Source organism: Heptranchias perlo, chromosome 12 (assembly GCF_035084215.1).
Source record: "Heptranchias perlo isolate sHepPer1 chromosome 12, sHepPer1.hap1, whole genome shotgun sequence".
In the NCBI taxonomy this organism is placed as follows: domain Eukaryota; kingdom Metazoa; phylum Chordata; class Chondrichthyes; order Hexanchiformes; family Hexanchidae; genus Heptranchias; species Heptranchias perlo.
This window is the reverse complement of record NC_090336.1, coordinates 54,713,444-54,737,111: the sequence shown is the minus strand read 5'-3', so window position 1 is coordinate 54,737,111 and position 23,668 is coordinate 54,713,444. Positions and strand designations below refer to the sequence as shown.

General features: G+C 42.2%; 1 protein-coding gene across 1 annotated transcript; it reads right to left on the bottom strand.

The window, feature by feature from the left end:
* Positions 1–2,308: 2,308 nt before the first annotated feature.
* Positions 2,309–22,777, bottom strand: ccnd1 (cyclin D1). Its single transcript, XM_067994132.1, has 5 exons — positions 22,424–22,777; positions 20,840–21,055; positions 19,437–19,596; positions 14,652–14,800; positions 2,309–6,054 (listed from the first exon to the last, which is right to left on the bottom strand). The coding sequence occupies exons 1-5, from the start codon at positions 22,619–22,621 to the stop codon at positions 5,899–5,901; spliced, it is 879 nt and encodes a 292-aa protein (XP_067850233.1). The 5' UTR covers positions 22,622–22,777; the 3' UTR covers positions 2,309–5,898.
* Positions 22,778–23,668: the final 891 nt, after the last annotated feature.

Here is a 23,668-nt window from a genome sequence, read left to right as displayed (position 1 = left end):
TGTTATGTAAGGAGATCAAAATTGTACACAGGGGAAAACTTTCCTGCTCTTCTTCAAATTAGTGCCATGGGGTTCTTTTACATTGACCTAAGAGGGCAGTTGGGGACTCGGTTTAACATCTCATCTGAAAGGCGGCACCTGCAACAGTGCAGCATTCCCTCAGTGCTGCACTGGAGTGTCAGCCTAGATTTTGTGCTCAAGTCACTGTAGTGGGGCTTAGAACCAACAACCTTCTGACTCAGAAGTGAGAGTGCTACCCATTGAGCCATGGCCAACAAAGATCCCCTATAATTACACTACGCAACAGTGGTGTTGAAAGTTCAGATCAGTGAGTCTTCCCACTCAGAAAAATAAAATTTCCCAACCCACTGTTGCCCATTGTATCCTTAGCCAATGCCCTACCTATAGAAACCCCAAGAACTGCTGGTTTGGAATGTGGATGGGAAATCTCTGGATTAGAAAAGCAGGTGGTGAAAGCAGTCACTAGTGCTCACTCTTCCTAATAGTGAGATGGAGAGGCTGTTCCCTCTGCTCTGGTCTGTATATTAGAAAGGAGCAAAAGAGTTGTTTTTGCAAAGGCTGTGAGTTTGGGTGTGACAATTAAGTATTTCTGACCAGGTGAAAGGTTGGGTACGTCATATTTGTTTCACAGTGGGCTGAGCCAGGTTCATGTCTTCCATTTTGGAGTATTTGAGAACCGGCCAATGTCTTTGATGAGCCAGAAGATGCTAAGGCAGAAGGCAGTGGGTTGATACTGATCACTGTCCTCCATATGAATGAGATTCCGTTTCCTTCTCTATTGACTTGCACCCCTCGGATGTGTGGGTTCACTCATGAGGTCAAAGCTAGGGGTTCTCTGGACAAGTCTCAAATTTATCGGACTGGTTCGTTTTTCTTCACCCTGTTGTAATACATCATGTACAAAAATGTGCTTTGCAGCATTGACACCATGTAAAGGTTTTGATAAACATCTGTCCAATATTACTGTAAAAGTATTTATTTCTCCTCATCCTTCCCAGTTTAGATCTCCCTCTGCCATCCACCAATCTCCTCCAATAAGCAGGTAGGTTCCTTAATCCTAACGTTGCTTTGTAACCAAGTACTAGGAGAAGTGTGAAGTAGCTACAGGTGTCCCACGATCTTTGCTCATAGTCAAGAAGTACCTGACCTTGATTTTACTACATCACCCCCCCACCCAACACCCCAAGATCAGCAACATAACTGATCCTTATGGAGTTTCAAAGTGAAAATGCCAAATTATGGGTAGTTTATGCCTTGTGGTAGTGCCCAGTAGGAATCATCGAGACTGTCCCAAGCTCATTTCGCTTAAGATCCTTTCAGCCGACAGAGACGGCTGTTTGAGCCCTGTCTTTTTCATTCATGGGATATGGGCATCGCTGGCAAGGCCAGCATTTATTGCCCATCCCTAATTGCACTTGAGAAGGTGGTGGTGAGCCGCCTTCTTGAACCGCTGCAGTCCGTGTGGTGAAGGTTCTCCCACAGTGCTGTTAGGTAGGGAGTTCCAGGATTTTAACCCAGCGATGAAGGAACGGCGATATATTTCCAAGTCGGGATGGTGTGTGACTTGGAGGGGAACGTGCAGGTGGTGGTGTTCCCATGTACCTGCTGCCCTTGTCCTTCTAGGTGGTAGAGGTCACGGGTTTGGGAGGTGCTGTCGAAGAAGCCTTGGCGAGTTGCTGCAGTGCATCCTGTGGATGGTATACACTGCAGCCACGATGCGCCGGTGGTGAAGGGAGTAAATGTTTAGGGTGGTGGATGGGGTGCTAATCAAGCAGGCTGCTTTGTCCTGAATGGTGTCGAGCCTCTTGAGTGTTGTTGGAGCTGCACTCATCCAGGCAAGTGGAGAGTATTCCATTACACCTCTGACTTGTGCCTTGTAGATGGTGGAAAGGCTTTGGGAGGCAGGAGTTGAGTCACTCAACGCAGAATACCCAGCCTCTGACCTGCTCTCGTAGCCACAGTATTTATGTGACTGGTCCAGTTATGATTCTGGTCAATGGTGACCCCCAGGATGTTGATGGTGGGGGATTCGGCGATGGTAATGCCGTTGAATGTCAAGAGGAGGTGGTTAGACTGTCTGGATGAGTTAACACCCAGGTCTCAGGGCCAATATGGCTGACGATCTCCTGACCTATGTCAGCTTCAAAATATAGTTCTTGGGCGGTGCAGTGCTTTGGGATGTCCCAGGGATGTGAAAGGTGCTACGTAAATGCAAGTTTTTTTTTGCCTTTTTGCGCGTCACAATCCAAACAATCAAAAGGAAAGATAAAAAATTAAAGCACAACTATTAGGTTTTCAAAATATTTTTATTTCTAGTTTATTTTGTTGGAAACTTGTCTAGTACAGGTCTGTTTGTGAAAATGTGCATTTCAGACCATGAACAGTGACATTATGTAAAATATAAAAGTACAAATTTTGTATTGAATGCTTTATATAAGATTGTGACCATCTGAAAATATGTGAAACATTGATTTAAAAAAAAAACAGACATCTTTGTCGGTACGTGAAACCCCTATTCAGCCTTTGGCCTTTCAGTACAGATTATCTTCTTTAATATAAAAATACAGTACACTGCCTTTCAGTACACAACCTTGTACAAACCAACGTCCGTTGTCTGTGCAGCATTGTGGTTATAAAATGGAAGGTTCAGAGGAACAGAGATGCCACATGCAGAAATGACTTGAGGTAAGCAAATGTTCCTGAAATTCAGACAGTATACATCAGACCCTCTTGGATCCTGTAGCATTTTCATACAGAACCCCTTCAGATAAATGTACAACGCATTTCAGTTTTCAGTAAAACAGGACTATGAGGCAATATATGAAACAAAAACCCGGTGTAAAAGTCTGGTTAACTGTAGTTTGAGGTAATGTGAACAGGAACCTTTTTTTTTTGGAATAGAGCAGTAATCACATTAAGTAGAACTGATCACATTAACAAAAAAAAATCTACAAAAACTGATGTCAATAATATCATAATTTTCTATGAGAAAATTAAAACCTATAACATGGCAGTATATGGCATTGTAATAAAAACTGATCCATAAAATAGCAGCAAAACACAATGACAAAAAGAAAAAATAAAAAGAGAAAAGCAAACTGTTAATTTCAAACCAAGCTGGGAACTTTTCCATAGCAGCTCAAAGGAGTGTCCACTCCATTTCTTACAATCAACACCTTAAACGGCAGTATCACACAAACATCTCTCCATCACATTCTCCTCACACCGCAACTTCAACTGAGTTTAGTTTCTCCTCCTCCCCTCTACTACTTTCTAGCATCAGTACATACCAAGATGTGCAAATTTTCTATCAATACCTACAAGCCAGGGGAAAAACATTGGAACAGCTCTTTTTTTCTCCAAGTAGACCAATTCTACTAAAATTGAAACTATGGTGTTTCATGTTTGTGGTTGTAAAAGGGAAAAGATCGATATATAAATGGGGCCTGAAGTGAAAAAAAAATTATATATAAATGATAACGAATCCAATCCAACAGCACTCTGAACATGGGGCGTGTAATAGCAGCAGCTTTTTCAGGTTTTCTGCTCATCCCTCCTCCCCACAACCCCCCCCCCCCCAATCTGGAACTAGCCCTCCAGAAGCACCAATATTGCCTCATGTTTCCACCAGGCCACAGAACTTAACAGAAAAAAAACCTGGCCTCAAGGGACTGTGGCTTGCGTCTCCAGAAAGGGCGGCACAAAGTTTAAAAAACATTTCTTAAAATAATTTTTATACTTCTACCATCCCGCGTCCCCAGCCGGGAACTCTCAACAGCACCGAACGCAGCACAGAGTAAAAGAAAACAGAACTTGCGTAAGAAAATGTTAAACCTGCCCAGGTCAAGTGAAAATGCCAGTTTTGATCAAGAGGCAAGAATTATAGCTTTTGGGCCGGCAACAATTTCACTTCCCGACAGGAGTCATATCACCACCAAACTGTTGTCCGGGGTGGGGGTGGGGGGATGTGGGGGTGGGGGCGCTATGCTGATGTATCCTTCCAATCTCAAAAACACTTGTGATGCCATTAAAAAAAAAACAAGCTGGTTTCAAAGTTAATTATCCCCACTTGTGACAGTTAACCATAGCCCACTTCATTTAAGTTCATGTGCTCCCTCTCACTCCTTATGATCATTGCTAGGTCACATATCTGGCCAGGAACAGAATTCTCTGTCACACTCAAGAGAGAGGTACAGAAAACACAATCTTACACTGAGATCAGTCGCAAAAGTAAATCCACCGATAGTGAATGCTCCCTCAAACCATTTAGAAATCCTTGTTCTGAGGATCTTCGTTTGTTATTCTAAAGATGCCTTATGGCACTCGAGTATTTTTTAAAACTTAATTTACTGAGTGGAAAAAGAACAGACGTTTTTGCATAAGGACTAAGATCCTACATCTGTGACACAAACACTTGAAGCCTTGAACTCTGATGTATCTCTACTGGAAGCTTCTTCTACTTCAGACTTACAATAAATAGATCTACATTACCTTATAAATAAATTACATGAAGAATTTTCTTTAGTTGTGGATCATTAAGCAAATAGTTTCCGGAACAATATGGTTACATTCTACATGCACTAATAAAACCTGAAGAATACATCTACACAGGCCCCATTTATAAATTAGTTGGCACAATGAAAGATTTCTAAACACTGTTCTTTCTATAAAAAGGTCAGTGATGCCAGCAGTTTTTGGAATGTAGTTATCATTCACTGGAATGTCACAATCCAAGTTCCATTTCCCTCTCAAACACCATAGTCAACATACTTGCTTTGCAAACACAAGCATTAATATTTCTAAACCATTCCATTTTTTTTAAATTTCCACAAAAAGAAAGGATTTTTTAAAAATCTATTGACTGAAAGTGCTTTGAAATGGAATGGTTTGAGAAAAGTATAGGCCATGGATTAAACCTGTCATTGGTTGGGTCGACTCCAGCCAGCATTCTATTTACATAGGTCTCTTCTGTCAAAAAAATAAAATTAAAAGACATGAAGACTTTAAAAATGTATTATAGCATTAGTAAGTGTGTGTATAATTAGGTACTTAGCCATGAGTAGTAAAATGGACCTTTACGAGTAATAACAAGCTGGCACCCAGCAAGCCTTATGCACAGGTAATCCACAGACTCCAAAGAATACATATAATAATGCTGATAACTAAAATACACTAATGGGTTACATCAACCATTTATAAGGTGAAGAGGATAAGCACTAAGGAATCAAATAAACATCTGGACAAACTGATTATAAAGTGACTAGACACATATGCAAGCAGGTATAGAAAAGCCTAGATTGCAGTAAAAGCTATGTATTTTTTCCTTACATTTTTTTTCTCCTTTTTTTAGAAAAAGATTAAAATTGTCACTACCTAAAACCCTCTTCTACATTAAAAATGGTTCATTTGCACTCTCAAAAATCAAATCTATTACCTCCCCTAATGACATTTTCTATTGTCTATTATTATAAACTTAGAAGCATAAACACTTGATTTTTTTTGTATATAAAAACACACTATTTCATTAACGTCTCATATAATCTGCATGTATTTTGTGGCATAACGCACATGTTCAGTTATGCAAATGCTTTCTCTTTTCTGCTCTTTAAAACAATCAGTTTCAGACTATTTCATATTTAATTGCATGGTGAAGGGACACAGGAGCACTGAAAGCAAAAAGGAAGCGGTTCCCTTCTTTTACAACGTGCTGGAGATATTGGAGGGGAGGTCATGATGTTTATTTTTTTTATATTATATATATGTATGTATGTACATATATATATATATATATATATATACACATACATACATACATACATACATACATATATATAGCGAGCATTTCCTTGCAAGTTGCCAGTGACCACTTGTCAATCATCATAGGTTCACATCTCGCACATCAGTTGGTGTGCAGGAGAGGTCCAGTTCATCCTCAACAGTCTTTGTTTCTGGTGATATGCTGCTGTGTTGTACCTGGCGCAGGCTCGTCTCAAGAAGTGACTCAATCTGTTCTTGGCAGGCCCGTAAACAATCCTGTACAAAGACAAAAAAGGGGGGAGGGGGGGAACAATTAAAAATGAAACATGGACAGAATGTCAAACGGGAGGGGGATGGGGGGAAATGAAACAACAATAACAACTTGCATTTATAGAGCGCTTTTAACATAGTAAAACGTCCCAAAATTTTACACCGAGCCACATAAGGAGATATTAGGACAGGTGACCAAAAGCTTGGTCAAAGAGGTAGGTTTAAAGGAGCGTCTTAAAGAAGAAGAAGCAGAGAGGTTTAGGGAGGGAATTCCAGAGCTTAGGGCCTAGGCAGTTGAAGGCACGGTCGCCAATGGTGGAGCGATGAAAATCGGGAATGCATAAGAGGCCAGGACTGGAGAAGCACAGAGATCTCGGAGGGTTGTAGGGCTGAAGTCAAGATTACTCCCTTGCCAATTCTTATTTCTGCTGTCAAGACTTGTCATGGTGGAACCACATTTAAGAAAATAGTTAATTTTGGAATATGGTTCTGCAGTGACAGTCATGCCCTAGCACCTCACCAGAGTGGTCATTCATCAGGTGTGAGTTGGAACAGTGAGTGTCAGCAGGCTATTCACAACATGGGACCCATCGCCAAGCTCAATCCCGTTCTAAAAAGACACACACACACGGAATCCCAGCTCACTGAAGTCAACTGTAGTGTTCAACTGCTGCATGGCTAAAAGCAATCACCTCAGCTCACACCAGAGACAAGGGACGTTCCTAATCTGTAATTCAGGACCACACCATGCACGAAGATGCATTTTGCCAACTATACCATCGGGGGAACTTAATTCAAATCTTTTGTGACCCAAGAGGAACAATTTTGCACCTACTGCTAGGTGGAATTTGACGGTATCCTGACTACTTGCAACCCTCCAAATACCAAGGTACCTCAACGTCCTTAAAGAGTCTAGGATGCAAGTATAGATAGTGCATCAATGAAGTTTAGCAATTGATACAGATCACTGCACTGACCACAGTTCCTCCAGCGAGAGCAATACAGAACAAGCCCAATGCTGCCCAACATTCAACAATGGCACCAAGCCTCCAGATGCAGTACAGTGCAAAAAGTATGAACATGGATTACATTTTCCTGCTATATGTAACATTCCACGATTGTGCCTGGTAAACAGTCAGTCACAATGGAAATTATTTTGATTTTCGGCGATGCACTGACCAGATCCCACACAAAAACAATAATCATAGAACTGTTCAATGCTGTACATTTAGAAACTTAAGGGCTCATCAATCCATCTGGTTTAGCCTTTCTTTGAAGGCACATCTTGATGTGACCTATCCCTCTCATTGTCTTTGACCTCTGGCGTGTCAGTCCTTGCAGTCAAAGCACTCTTCAAATGATAAATTAGTGCCTACTGTTATGATCTGCATGACTGGAAACAAATGACATTTTTGGAAGGGCGTATTTCTGCTGCCTCACCAGAGTGTCATTCTCTCAGTCTGTACTTCAACTAAAATGCCACCAGTCTATGCTCTCAGTCTATACTTCCAGTAATATGCTTAATATGCAATTTGCTCTCCTTATTTCACCACTGCCACAAACATCACTGAAGTAGGCACCGACCAATTTTAAATTTTTGCGAAGTGCGAGCGGCCAAAATTCAAGTGTTACAAATCACTGACTTTTCTATGCGCGTTTTTTGTTAATTCCAAGCCTGGTACTTCCTTTGGATAGAGACACTGTGCAAAACATTGCCTCAAGCTTTTACATCTGGAATACACATGGGTCACACGGTGGCAATATCAATCTGATCAGTGTTCAGTCCAGTTCAGATCAGATCATGCTTGTTTCACAAAGTATCAGTGCAGCGTTATTACTACAGACTCGTTGCCATCAATCATGCTGTGTCAGGGACTACAGGACTAAAAAGGCTTTGCTTTAATAACCTCAGAAGGACAAGGGTCTCCACATAGTTATTCCTTTAAACCTTTCCCAGGGTTTATTTAGTCAGAGTGACAAAAGAATGCCTGTCCATTAACTTCCTCACCATTTCCCAAACACCACTGATAGTATCTCGACGATTACACACAAAATGACCTCGAGTCCCAACATCAAACACATCAGTGAAGCAGCAAAGGGAATACACCTAGAACCTATGACATTTGCGACCTATAGCACTGATTTGTTCAAAACAACCTCAGATTCTATTTGAAAGAACAACAATGCATTTCTAGATACTTGGGAAAGAATGGTAAAAGAACTAAAACGGCAGGAACTTGACAAAAACCATGGGGGAAAAAATACAATTTACTGCCAAGGACAGGCAAAAGCCAGAAAAAAGGAAACACTGGGGTGATTTTAAACCCCAGGAACGGGTGGGCTGGGGCGGGTGGGAGTTGAAAACAGTTGGATTTTTTGGGTCGCGACCGCAACCCGCTTTTATTTCCGGGTTTAATGTTAGCGCGTAAAAGTGCAGACTTCCCACTGGGAATGCAAAGTCCGAAAATTTTGCGGTTGTGACCCAAAAAAATAACTATTTTCAACTCTCCCCCCACCCCCAACCCACCCGTTCTTGGAGTTTAAAATCACCCCCAATGGTCTCTCATCCTCTCACTTCACTCATTTTGTACTATTTACAAAGACTGGCACAACTCAAAAGCACTCTAGAATGAATTATTTCTGAAATACAGGCAAACACAGCAGACATTTTACACACAGCACAATCCCACAAATTGCCATCTAGTTAATCTATTTTTGGTGACATAGGTTGAGGGAAGAATGTTGGCCAGGTGAACATAATAATTTTTCATACGTGTCATAGGATTCTTTTAACATTGACCTGAAATCACTAGAATGAAGAGATAGGTCCTTGGTTTTAGCATCTCATCTGAAGGATAATAGTGGAGCGTCAGCCTAGGACATGTGCTCAAATCCTGACAGCTGGAACCTTCCTTCTCAGAAGCAAAAGCGTATTACCGACTGAGCAAGCTACTTTCAAGTACTACTCTGAAATCCTCTTCCTCAATGGTCAAAATCTTTATTTTACTGATGGTGCATATGTACAAAGTATAACACAATGGTGGATAGATTATGGGTAACAATGCAATGTTTGAAAATAAGCATCAACCAGTTCCATTCCATTTTCTCTCCTCACCTGAAGACATTGACTCATGCCAGCTTACAGTTCTCCAATGGTGCCAGTGGCCATCCAAAACCTCAACCAAGTCAACCACTCTTCACTTGTGAGATTAGACAGTAGGCCATACCACCATTGGAGCATCACAAGACAGTTAAGCTCAATTATGGCCTCATCCAAAGTCTCTGGGCACACATGCACACAAGGGGTCACTGGATAACCCTCGGGTGGTTCACCCTGCTGGGAAACACACCACAGCCTTCATTCAATACCTTATTGCCTGTAGGAATTGCACAGAAACAGGCCATTCGGCCCACCTGTCCATGCCGGTGTTTATGCTCCACACAAGCTTCCTCCCTCCCCTCTTCATCTAACCCTATCAGTGTTTCTTTCTAATCCTTTCTCCCTCGTGTATTTATCTAACTTCCCCTTAAATGAGTCTATGCTATTCGCCTCAATTACTCCATGTGGTAGCGAGTTCCACTCTCTGGGTAAAGAAGTGTCTCCTGAATTCCCTATTGGATTTATTGATTACCCCGCTGGTTTTTCATTTCCCATATCCAGCAGCACTGAGGTCAACTTCAGCACCCATACCGGCACCCCAGCTAACTGAGCACTGACCAGGAAGCAAACTTGGGATCTTCCTAATCGGTCGTGGTCTATCACTGCATAGCTACCAGCAAGGGGAAATTCTCCCCCTTGTCCCCAGGGACATGAAGACCACCTGTAGGGCCTCACTGCCATACCAGCCGAAATTTCTCTGATTCAGTTTATTGTCTTAGTACAATCTCATTTCTGTGCTGAGTTAGCTGATTTCTGCCGATGCAGCAGTGTGAGTTTTATATAGCAAACTTGTGAAAAAAGGAAATACTGCACTTTTACCAAACAATTGTATATGTAGTCATTGAATTATTGATTCCATGCGTAACGTGAGGTAATCTTTTTACTTCATGATTAGTTTGACAAGAAAAAAAAGGCATCAAGAAAATAAACTCACTAAAAATGTATAATATACAAGGCTTTAGATATGCATTGCTGATTAACTAGGAGAACCATGAGGGTAAATTCAGCAAACCCATGTTCCCAGTGGGGAGCCATACTTGAAATGTACAAGTTAGAGAATTAGAGCTACAATGTTTGGTAGGAAGAATGAGGAGAGGCAATATAAACTAAAAGGCACAATTTTAAAAAGGAACAGGGAGATCTGGGGGTGTATGTGCACAAATCTTTGAAGGTGGCATAAAAAAGCATATGGGATCCTGGGCTTTATAAATAGAGGCATAGAGTACAAAAGCAAGAAAGTTATGATGAACCTTTATAAAACACTGGCTAGGCCACAACTGGAGTATTGTGTCCAGTTCTGGGTACCGTACTTTCGGAAGGATGTGAAGGCCATAGAGAGGGTGCAGAAAAGATTTACTAAAATGGTTCCAGGGATGAAAGACTTTAGTTTCGTGGATAGACTGCAGAAGCTGAGCTTGTTCTCCTTAGAGCAGAGAAGATTGCGAGGAGATTTGATAGAGGTATTCAAAATCATGAAGGGTCTAGACAGAGTAAATAGAGAGAGACTGTTCCCATGGCGGAAGGGTCAAGAATCAGAGGACATAGATTTAAGGTGATTGGCAAAAGAACCAAAGGCCACATGAGGAAAAACTTTATCATCAGCGAGTGGTTTTGACCTGGAATGCACTGCCTGAGGGGGTGGTGGAGGTAGATTCAATCATGGCTTTCAAAAGGGAATTGGATAAGTACTTGAAGGGAAAAAAGTTGCAGGGCTACAGGGAACGGGACTGACTGGATTGCTCTTACAGAGAGTCGGCATGGACTCGACGGGCTGAAAGGCCTCCTTCCTTGCTGTAACCATTCTATGATTCTGTAATACAGGCAAGACTTTGGATCTGGGACCCAACATCAAATGTACTGCTGATTTAATACTCTCTGAAGGACAGCACCACACCCAGCATTTCTTTTGGCCATTGAGAAAGCCAAGGGTATAGCCCACTTCATTCAAATTCTGTTCTGACATCCACCTCCATTAAAGCCAAAAGAAAATAGCACCAAAAATCCCAGAAAATTAACTAGCCATTTTTCTTGCACATGATATATTGGATACAGTAAATACAAGAATTTTTTTTTTTGACAGGTGAAAACTTTAAACTCTATTTGATTCAGTGTTAGAAAGTAGCAGCCATGATGGAAAGCTACAAATATGTAAAGTGTGCAATTACTCAGAGGTAAATGCCCTGCACAGTGTGTTGCTGAGCTACTCAGAGCAGGAAGATCCCAGGTTTGTTCTTTAGTTTGGTTCGAGTTTGCCAATCTCAGGTCAGGGTGGGGGTGCTATATGCGGCATCAGAGAGCTGGGCTAGAATGGGAAGGCAGGAGGCAATGGAAAATCATGAAGACTTGGACATAACTTAAAGTTTAGCTGAGGCACCCAACCCCTCCCCTCCCCCCGGCAGAGTCGAATAGTTTGTCAACACACGCAGACTAAATTCACATAGGAATGCTATTAGAGTGGGCTGCACGTGGGTCGAAATTCCAGTACGAGTCACCAGTTTCAGAGACAGAAAGTGGAAACTTAGCTAAACCCTTAGTTCTCACATTAGCCAGGTTTTCTTCCCAAACTCTCATTTTCAGTCATACATAATGGTCTCTCATCACATAAATGGCACAACAGGTTCACAACGGGAGTCACTTTTTGAGGAGCAGCAGGATTTGAAAGAGGATGACCTGTTCCTGGGCTTCACCAATGTCCCTGCAACTAGCCACCACAGTTAGGCCTAGTGTGGCTCTTCGTGCGGCGAGACACCATGGTGTTCACTGAACACCTCATCGCTTGAGGTTCAGATCAGGATCAGGATCAGAGCACAGCCAGATTTAAACTTGCAACTACCCACATTCCACAACTAAATGTTTAGTGCTCAGTGCCACCATCCATTTCTTGGAACATTTAGGATTTTTGAACCCATTTAAAAATAACTCTTTACTTCCCCCCTAAAAAGTAAACGTAAATAAAGAGGTGCGTCTCCAATGAAGGGACTCGACTAGGACACCAGTTCAGCACTTTCAGAAACCTGTTCCTTGCAATCTTTTTCTTAAAGTAAATCTGCCCTTCTCTCCCATCTGCATGAATTTTTAAGGTTTCTTTAAACAGGAACTCAGGATGGTGGTTGGAGGCAGTGCACCACAAGAAAGGTCATATGTTTGCTTTTTGTAGTTCTCACATCTATGATCTCCCGAGAATAACAGATGCCTAATCTAAGGTGTGTGGGCAGGCAAAAGATTAAGCTAAAGACAATTAGGGTACTGGAAACTTGATCAGACCTAACAAATTCATGGTGCTCACACAATGGGGTAGGACTTTTGAAAAGTAGAAGACTGCCCAAGGGTCCCAATTATGCTTATTTGGGTTCCAATTACCTGTGATCAAAGTGAAAACAGGAAATTAGACCCAATGCTAAGGTGACTGAGCCAGAACCAAGGTACTATATATGTTCAGGTGACATTTTTTCTTTCAAGTTAGGTGCATATGTGCACCTATAAAGAACATCCTACTATTGTAAGTATTGGAAACCAGGGTAATCTATCTTCCACACATTTCACTTTTAATGACTAATCAGTTAGAATTCTATTTGTCGGTGTCCACAATTAAATCTGCATTCCAGGATTGCACTGCCACTATGAATGTGCTGTCCAATTCAAATTATTTCATTAATTCATTTTTCGGCACTAAATTCCTACGTTCTTATATTATTTACAATTTGAATCACTGGATAAATCATTTTTTGTGTGCAGAGAACGACGAATCGGTAGACTGGTTGGGGGGTGGGGGGGGGAGATTTTAAATCAGGCAGGGTATAAAACGGTGGGGGGGGGGGGCGGTCCAGTCCCATTAGTTTCCTGCTGCCCCCACCCCCCCACATCTAGTTAAACAATTAGCTGCAGAGTGGTTTACTGATAATTTATCAGGATGACTGATAATATCCAGTCTCCACATCCTACATCGTCCACCAAGTCCAGCACAGGTCCCAGGTGGAAATGGATTGAAGCAAGATTCTAACTATTAATAAATGGCATGAAGATGTAGTCAAACCACCTCATCTGCCAACCACTGGGCTACATTGTTTTTGGCCTGTATTTGTGACCAACCACTAGCACCGCTGGCAGAACAAAGCAAACAAGAACAATAATTAGAAATATTTTGCTTGTTCTACCTTCCGCTGGCATAGCTTCGATGGGGCTAATTCTTGGGAAGAGGCACGGGAAAATGTAGTTCGGATCTTAAAATGTTAGTTCAGTACATTGTTTAATCAGTCTTAATTATCGTCTCATGTGTAAACTCGTGAGATGCAATTACATCTCTTTTTGTTTACTGTTCTCGAACGTCGTGTTTCCCATCAACATTGTAAAGGCAATCTTTGCATTTAGGTCCATATTGTTGGTCCTTGTCAAGTACTGCCAAAGTTAATTCTGACACAGAACTCTTGACCTAACACAATGTTTGGCCGCTGCATTGTGATGGACAAACAAAAGCACATCTCTGCATCCGAGATCACGCATCACTGTGCCACACATTTGCATTTAGCCTCAAATGTTAAAAAAAAACCTTCTTCCTGGGCCAATTGATCCCTGACTGCTTTATTGCCTGATTCCTACTGAGGCACATCTCCTGCTGTCCAGCCAGGCAGAAGAAAGCTGCAGCGTAAATCAGGCAAATATCTGCTTAACAATGAGATAATGTCACCATTAGGCTGCTCGTTCAATGACTTTCGCAGCATAGGTGCAAGGTGTAATAAAATTGGACTCAGATCATTAGGAAGCCGCGAATAAAAGACGTTGGCACCACTTGACATTAAGAGGTGTCGGGTTACAGGCCACACATAAAGGTCACAGACACCATGAGGTCCATTTATCACATTTCTTATGAGCCATTTCCTTTTAAGCTTAACCCTCTGCCTGTCTCTGCTGATACACTATTAATTGCTGGATGGCCACTAAAGAGTCACACATCACCAAGCTATTGTTCTATTGAACGCAGAAGAGTTACAAGTACATAACATGGCTATTATTGCTAAACCATTCAAATCCTTTTCATTCCGAGCCTCCCTATCAGGGCATTTCACACCCACTAAGCTTTATTAATTTTTGACTGAATTCTTTAATCAGTAACACTGGCATTGCAGTATATAACTATAATTCTGTAGTATTTCATTGTAGCTCTGACTACCGCAATTATGAAATGGAGGTGTACTTTGTCAGTGCAAACTTAGAATCATACAGCATAGAAGGCGGCCATTCGGCCCATTGTGCCTGTGCCGGCTCCTTGAAAGAACTATCCAATTAGTCCAACTCCCCTGCTCTTTCCCTACAGGCCTGCAAATCCCGTCCCCCCTCCTCCCTTCAACTATTTATCCAATTCTCTTTTGAAAGTTACAATTGATTTTATTCTTGCATTTTAAAAAAAAATCATCACATTCCTCATTCTGAAATTGGGAGCACTTACCGGGTCACACTTGATGATTTGTGATAGGAAGTCTGTGAGAGCCTGATAAGAAAGAAAACTGTTGCTATTGCCCAGGTGGAGGCCATGAACTGCTGCAGCCATACTGCCAGCGGCGATCATGGAGGGTGGATTCGATATAAATTTGACATCTGCAAGAGAAAACCAGCGAGAATTTTACAATTAGCACTTCTGAGAAACGAGCACTGGACCGGCGGAAGGCGACAAGACGTATACGACTTGTTTTTTTTTGCTTGCGATGGCTCTCCGGCGTTGGCTGCCCTCCCAGCGCAGCGACTGAAGTTCAGTGAGATGTGGCAGAACTAAGTGACGGAGGCCTCCAGAACTTGGCAGGCAGTCAGCGGCCTTCTGATCTGACACCATGCTGACAGCCGGCGGAGCCCCATGCCAGACTCTGCATTGCTGTAGGTCCGCACTCGAGACCACTCCCATGGGTCTTTTGTGAGCCGCGTCACTGTGATTCAGATCCCTGCCATCTGCAGGTGGTGGAGGGGGGGGGGTGCAGGGGTGCCCAGAGTGAGCCTCAGTACTGGTGCCCCCCTTGGCCAACATCCCTTCCTCCTCTATGGAGGCGGAATAATGACATTGAAGCCTAAAAGACACATTTCTGTGTCCACTTTTATGCTTGCGACTGCTCCAGACAAACAGCATGGTCTTGCCCTTTTGTCACGCACAACAAGGAATTATTTGTACCAGAGGCCACTAATTTCAGCATATTAATGAAGTGGGGGGGGGGGGTGCTCTGGCTTGTAATTGGATGTCCCAGAGTGAAGAGTGTGGCATCATTGTCGACCTCCCATCGCCTCATCTTGCGCTATTTAGAGCGCAGGAACAGGGTTCCGCGCGGCGAGATGAATTGGACCTGACGTGCCGACAAAAGGAAAAGGCCCCCCCCCCACCCCATCAATTCAAGCACACATCCCTCCTAGCCTATCTTGAGACTTCATCCGAAAGGAATAAACAACTTCAGTGTTGTAAGAATAAAGCCCAGCCACCCCGGAGGAAGACAAAAGCAGGCGGCTAAAGCTTCCAAAACTCTTTCTTAAAAAAAAAGAAAAAAAAAACCCAAACAGGACGAGTCACTCCTTCAATTCTAAATGAAGCAGTACCATCAAACCCAGAGCTGGGGGCCATGAATGAAAACCTTTCATTCGGGCAAATCAAAACTGCTCATAGAATTCATTTGCACAGATATGACAGGTTGCGACTGGTCGCATTCTTGAAGCAGCACAGAACGCATATAAATTGAGAGAACAGCGGAGGTGCAGTTGTTTCAAGTTTGTGTCATTAATGACAAGTCAAATTTTAAACTATATAATTATTAGAAATATGTAATTAAAACCTGCATCGGCCTGGTTTTGTGTTCTTTATCTGAGAGCTCAGGTTATCTTGGATGCCATTCTAACTTTTGGTAAATAGAACATTTCTTTTAAGAGTTATCCCACCATTACTTGTCCATGCCAAGATCTATTCATTACTGGCAATTATGTGTTAACTTCAAACAACACTGGTAATTTTTTTTTGACCTACCGCAGCACAAAAGAAGGTCTTTAGCAAAATCCAGCTCTATTAAGTAGACAATTCAGAGTCTGCATAAAAGGAATTCTGCTCAACATCACCTTGAATGTAATCCCTTCCATTAAAAGTCTTTTAAATCATCCCTTCCCCCCTCCCCCGCTTCTTGTTCAATCTTTTGTAAAGGATAATTACTTCAGTGCTCTATTTATGCGCTCTGTCCATTGCTGAGGGGCAAATGTTGTGTTTCAGACTTTAGGCTTGTCTGTTTTCCGCCTCCCCCCCAATAGCCCCCAACAGCCCCCTCCCCCACCCACCCCCAAAAAAAGTAACAGGAGCCATTGATCAAAGTACTGGAATGTCAGCAATGCTCAACCTTTGAACAGCCCTGATTTGTTCCTGCACTGTAACTGCCAGTGCAGCAAAGCACGGCTCAACCTGGCAAAAATATAAAAAGCTTTGCCGTCCTCAATGTAAGTGGAAGGGGCCAGAGGTTTCTGGGATGCACGATTAAAGCCACAGCAACCAACAAACTCCCAGACTGCTTTCCTTTCACTTTATACACTAGCTTGAATGGCCACTTGGGCCCACGCCACACTCATCTCTGTACTTTCCGTCACTTCCTGCATTTAGCTGAAAATATCGTTCATCCTCAAGTTGGATTTCTAAATTGTGACATTGTTCTCTAAATAAGTTTACATGCTGCATTCTCTGCAAACTCTTAGTTGCAGAGGAAAAAATAAAACAATAAACCTTTACCTTTGGTCATAACTGAAACTTTGTTAATCTGCAAAAGATGTGAATAACAGAATCTTGATAAAAATAGCTACTTTGTTATCCCCCTTAAGTGGCCTTCGACACATAACTCACTACTTTGTGAATGCAAACTGCTACATCTTTCCTATAGTTTTTAATTACGGCCATAAAGGAATTGCTTAACTATCTAGCGATGCTCTAATCGAACTGAAATGTTTTTGCATCAAAATGACTCACTCAAACAGCAACAACTCACGTCAGGCAACTTCAACTGGATTAAGTGTTTGTTCCAGAGCCCTAAGCTCTGGAATTCCCTCCCTAAACCTCTCCGTCTCTCTACCTCTCTCTCTCTCCTCCTTTAAGACGCTCCTTAAAACCTACCTCTTTGGCCAAGCTTTTGGTCACCTGCCCTAATACCTCCTTATGTGGCTTGGTGTCAAAGTTTGTCTGATAATGCTCCTGTGAAGCGCCTTGGGATATTTTACCATGTTAAAGGCGCTCCATAAATGCAAGTTGTTGCTGTTTCAAAACATGTTTTAATATCTCAATAAACAATTTTATTTTTGCTTTTCCCAGTTCTCGGGCACATGTGACGTGCACCCAAACTACGCCAGGTCCTCCACTGTGGCAACGTTTCAGCACACAGGAGCCCACCAGCCACCAGTAATGTGCCAGCTGACAATTGCAACTAAGAATCCAACCGCTGTGCAGTGCAGGCTGTACGTGGATTCTGCAGTGTGCTCTCTTCTCATTCAGTAGATATTAAAATGAGATAATGAAAGAGGAAGGAGAACTGGATTTATGAATGCAGACACAGCCCAAGGTCTAAAGTTTGCACCCTGGTCTCTACTTGCTTTTATGCAAGTGCTCCTCTAGAGGGCGAGCTTTGCCAGCACCAGGCAAGTCACCTATGGTGTGGGGCCTGAGTGGGAGGACAAATAGGGAAAACAACAGTTATAGGGGTTTTCCTCAGCGTTCCATGCGTTTATCCAGTCAGTAGCTTAGCTGCAAAGGTCAGGAAGGTCCCAGGTTCAATCCCAGCATGCAACAATTTAGCTACTCTCAGCCAGCACACTGGAAAGGGCCTCAAGCTTTGGGATGAGGGAAGTGAGGAATAAATATATTTTTTAAAATGGCCAGTACTCCTGCTCCTGACTGCTTTGTGCTGCAAACGTGCATGTGCAGATGTTGGGTGAGGACAGCATCTAGCTCAGCAGTGATGCCTCTTATGGGTGAATGGCCTCCCACCCAACATTTGTGATCAAAACTCACACAATTAGAAGGCGCCAGGGTGTCTGTGGACCTGGTACTCCAACAAGATGTCCATGTCTTGACGAGAGTTGGGGGGGGGGGGGTAGAAATATCGGTGGAAAAAAGGGCTGAGTCATTCCCGCACTATTCAAACCTCCTGGTAGTTAGACTAATGGAGCAACATTAAGAGTATTCATGGAAATTTCTAGAAGCTGGACAGTCCCAGACTCCCAACTAAGTATGGCATGCAGGCTATACTTTAGTGGAGAGGGAAAAGTGAGTAGAGTTCAGATACAGTTTTTTTTAATTTTAGATGATTAACAGTCAAATATATAATAACCTAATTTAAGGGGAAACTAGATAAGCACGTGAGGCAGAAAGGAATAGAAGGATATGAGGGGAGGGAGGAGGCTCGCATGGAGCATAAACCAGTTGGGTCGAATGGTCAGTTTCTCTGCTGTGGATTCTATGTAACCTATGTAATAATCTCTGCTACATTTACAGAAACACGGAGCACTATGATTTCTTTAAAAGAAATCTGCATTCCTACCTGAATTCTGGTAACAGCAAAATGCTCATTCTGACAAAACCTATGCACTAGCTTCTGATCACTCGTCCCCGAGGAGGGAAAAGTGCAGTTTAGATACTCAAGAGTACTGGTATCATTAGCAGTTCCTGAGATCCACGTTCAGAAAATAGTTAACAGTGGAGAACGAGACACAGAATTCACTTCATTCACCCTGCGCTATAAACGCACAACACCCAACATATTCTCAACGTCTTGCTTTTCATATAACGATAAGGCTACCTGGTTTCACATATTTGTCAGCTGCACCCGAGTGTACTTGTATACCATAGAATAACCACTGAAGCAAAAAGCCACTAAAACTGTAACCTGTTAAAAGTCACATTCAGTTGGGTGCCAGCTGCTTCAAGATCCAGGCTACACTGACTGTAATGGCTACAAGTTATTGTTTGGGTTTCCTGTACACAGTATGATCCATATAATCAGCAGTGGGGATTTTATCTGTCCATTCCTGTTATTTTTCCCACATACCTTACTTTTTTTTGTGTTGTGTAAATTGGTCTTTAACAGTTCTATTTACATTAATACAAAAGAAACACTTTGTGACTCTAAGTGCTCTGCTATCTAAACGTGTGGCTCCTAGTTATTAGGCACATTCCCTGAGAAATAAACCTTCCCTCCCCCCATCTGACACGCCTGATTTAGCAGAGACTCCGTACCTGTTGCACAGAGAGCCACAAAAGTCTGGGCGTGTTTGCGGATGATCTGCTTGTTGTCCTTGGGAATGGGCAGCTTGCTGAGGAAGAGTTCAATGAAATCGTGAGGAGTCACAGAGGCTAGATCCCACTTCAGTTTGTTAAGAACAAGCAGCTCCATTTGCTGAAAGAAAAACATATATACACATGTATATGTATATTGGGCTGTGTTGAGTCCTGTACTGGAGAGGATACATTGTAGTTTATACTAATTACAAAAATGGGCGTGGGAGTGTTTTTATTGAGGGTGAATCCATTTTAACCTCTAATGGTAAATCTAGTCCACAGCAAAGCAGCAAAAAGATGTTTTTTAAACGAATATGTAAATATATTCCTGCACCGTACAATATTTACTCCAAATTGTAGAATCTGGCTATCACGTATTGACTGTTTAATTTTTGATATATGTTTTAAATTGTGCCCATGAGCTTCAAAACAAAGAGATCCGTTTGGCCGTCAATTGTGACTTGTAGAATACACTTTTAAAAATAAAAATCTGCTCTAAATTGATCATCCTATTGACAAGCACCGCGCTGCATTGATATGATTCGTTGCGAGCGGAAACAGCAGCATCCTGCAGAGGCTGGCCGCGTATTCGCGTTGATGTCAACAGAGGGCGCCAACGACTCACATATGGAATACAGTCGACTTGGAAATGAAAGAACAAGACATTGGGAAAATGTCATATATTGAAATAGGTACTTTGAGGTCCTGGATTTTAATCTGCACGTTTCCATTATAAAGCTCCAGAATCGAGCAATGTTCAGTTTTACAAAAGTTTAACACCAAGAACTATTAAACGTCCCCAATAGCTATTCTAAAATTAAGGTCAATGTAAAATATTACTAATTATTTCGTTTTTTTGCAAATTTTCTGCTAATTTCACTTTGCAAACTAGAAGCACGTTGGAGTTTGGGCCGATTGCAAAAATAAATAAAGTATGGGTCCCAATTAAAACCACCTTGACGGGATCAGACGCTAGGAGTGGAATCTTATGAAAATATATATATCTCACAATAACAAAAATTACTGATCAGCAATATAAAGAGTTGCTGATCAGTAGGCTTGCAAACAGGACAGCAACATCACTAAAAGATGTGAGTGGCAAAAAAAAGTTTCGCAACTTCCCAAAATTTGCATATATCCGGGCACTGCCGCGAATTTCCTTGTATTTGCACTTGCTGTACGTGAACTAGATTATATTTTGAGAGAAAAAAAATGAACTACTCATTATTAATATAACGAGGGTGGGGGACCACCTTCTTCAGTGAGAAGATGTAAAGGAAGCTATTTGGGAAAAGTGATACTATAGCCCGAATGATATGTGACTGGTTTTTTTTTTGGGGGGGGGGAGATTTGCCATTTACCAGTAACTCCTCGGATCTGATGGAGTTGTCGGTATAAATGCAGAGTTTTTCGGCTGTTAATGGAATAGTTTCCTTCATTTTCGATGCCAGAAACATACAAGTTGCTCCCAGTAATTGCAAGTGGGTCTTTTTCGTCAGTTCAATCGACAAATATCGGTCCAAATAGTTCATGGCTATCGGAAATACCTCCTCTTCGCATTTCTGTTCTTCGCAAACCTAGGGAGGAAACATCAAGTGGGAGAATGCAATAGATTAGCTCACGAAAAGATTCCTTTAACACAAAATCATGGGGTTAAACTTTTGAGCACTGAGCGTTAATTTCCTTATTCTGACTCATTTTCGGACCAACGAATTCGGACTGTGCTCGTGCCACCCGACAAACTCCAACATTTTTCCCTCTCTCTCTCTCTCCTCTCTCTCCCCCCATTGGAGCTGAATTTTTCACTTCGTCATCTTTTCAAAAAATATTTAAAAATATTTAAAAATTAGTCCGGCCGATCGAAATGAGACGAAAATCTTGCCCAACCGATCCTTTTTCGGTTGCAATGTCACTTTGGGCATTTCAGGCTGGCGAACCCTCCCAAAAGAACTAAATTTCAGTGCCCGGGGGGGTGTAGTAGGTGGTGGTGGTGCGGGAAGCGAGTTTCGAGCGAAATGCGCCGACATCACAGGAAGCCTTGCACAGTGTAATTTCAAAAATTGATTAAAAATAAAGAACGGGCTCAAAAAAGGACGAAAATCGCACGAAAATATGTAACACTTTCCCAGCCTTGCGTTGGGCTACTTTTCGTGCAAATTGACCCCACACGTTCCCCTCAATTTTAATTCTTTCTCGGGTATTAAGTTCCTGGGAAGTTCTTGAGAGGCTGGAACGTGGGTGCCCTTCGGTTTCAACAAAGAATCGTGTCAATTTCCTTCAGTTACACGCCAAAATGCCTCGAAATTGATCAGCAACCCCCCACACCTTGCGCTGCCAAGTCTCCCAGAGAGGCAAAAGCCCCTCGGATTTCATTAGACTTTGGTTTTAACTAAAACTTAAGGGGGGTTTCAGCGCAATACGGAACAAAGATGGCGTATAATACTGGCACGCATAGAACTGCATACGTGTACAAGCTTATTTAGGGTTTTAAAATTAATTTCTGAGCCCCAGAAACAGGGGCAAACTTTGCAAAAAAAAAGGGGGAAGCGTTTGCATTAACATCAATCTTCCAACCCGTCCTTTGAAATGCAACATCACCTTCTCTTAACAAGATAAAGAAGGGCATTGCAAAACTGCGAGCACAAGGCAATAGAAGGGGGGGGGGGGGGGGAGATGTCCAGAGGGGGTAAAGGAACCTACATTAAAAAAAGATTTAAAAATTCAATTAAATTAGGAAAAAAGGAGCAAAACGGGGGAAACTTGCAGGGGGAGGTGGGACAAGTCCCCCAGTTTGCTGTCAGGTTGCAAACTGCTTTCCCAAATCAGAGGAAAGTAGTTAGAAACTGGCAGATACGGAGAGGGGTGGCTCCGATTTAAACTCTGCAAAGTGCAAATGTAAGCTTCTGTATATATATTTATATATATTTATAATTCTCTACACAAACCTCCAGCATCCAAGTCGCAACAATCTTCCTCATGGAAGGCACGATTTCTTTTTGGACGCACTTGAAGTAGCTTAGAGAGGGCAGATAATTCTCCTCGGTTCTGAGCATGGTCCGCAGGACGCGATCATTGATTAAATTGGGGTCCTTGTAGGCTCTTCTGATGGTCTCCCCTTCGCAGCATAGTAGCTGATGTTCCATTGCTAGGGTTTGCTTTCTCTCTCTCTCTCTGCTTATTGCATTGACTAAAACGGGGGATGCTACTGCCTCTGGAGGCTATAGTTCAGGGAAAAAACTTAACTATAACTTGCCCAAGTGACGCAATTGCCTTTTAGTTGTTGTTATGCAGAGCAGCTGGGACTGAGAGATCAAAGAAGGAATAGAGAGGCCAGCACAGGGGCAGAGCCTATAAAGCCGCCCCATTTGCAGGAAAAGAGGCAGGATTTATCAATGTAAATTCAAATTCGGCCTTATTGATTGCGGGGACTCGGTGCATTGAGTGCAGCGGGTTTATTCTGGGACCTTTTGTAGGACTTGAACCAGAAATATATTTTTTAAGAGATGTACTTTTGATTATTTAAAAAAAGAGATCCATATTGTAATACAGTGGGAATTTGTAGTCAGCTGTCAATCAACCCGGGATTGATTGACAGCTGAGTGGTAACTTAACGCACAGTGGTGCAAGTTAAAAAGTGGAAGTATTTGGTTCAATGGGTACAGAGTTAATTTAATATTTAGATTGTATATAAAATCTGCGGATCTATGCAATGCACGCACACACACATATTTGGGCATAAAATGATTACTGCGCTATTGGGCTGAATATGCATTTTATTATAGATTGTGATTTAAGTATCACGAAGATTAAAATTCTCCACAGAATGCATTTATTAATTTATATTGTTGCTTTGTTTTCTGCCTATGAACTCGCTTTTCCAGGGGTCAGCCCAGTTTATCCTAGGCTTCCTGCTTTTCTGAAACATTCATTCCGCGTGTGGTACAAATCCATAAAAAAAAACGAGCTCGCCCATTGGAAAGTTTTTTTTTGTGTGGGGGTGGAGGGAGGTGGGGGGGGGGGGAGTTAAATTGGCAAAATTTCCTCGATCTGTGAGAGGAACTCCTTACGCCGGTAGAAATAAAGAGGCGAAGGTATTAGCATAACCAATGGCGGAAAAGATTGTTACTAGGCAGATCAGGGAGCCCTCAGCCTCGGCTCCCATCGATCACTCAGGCATCCAGCCCCATCCC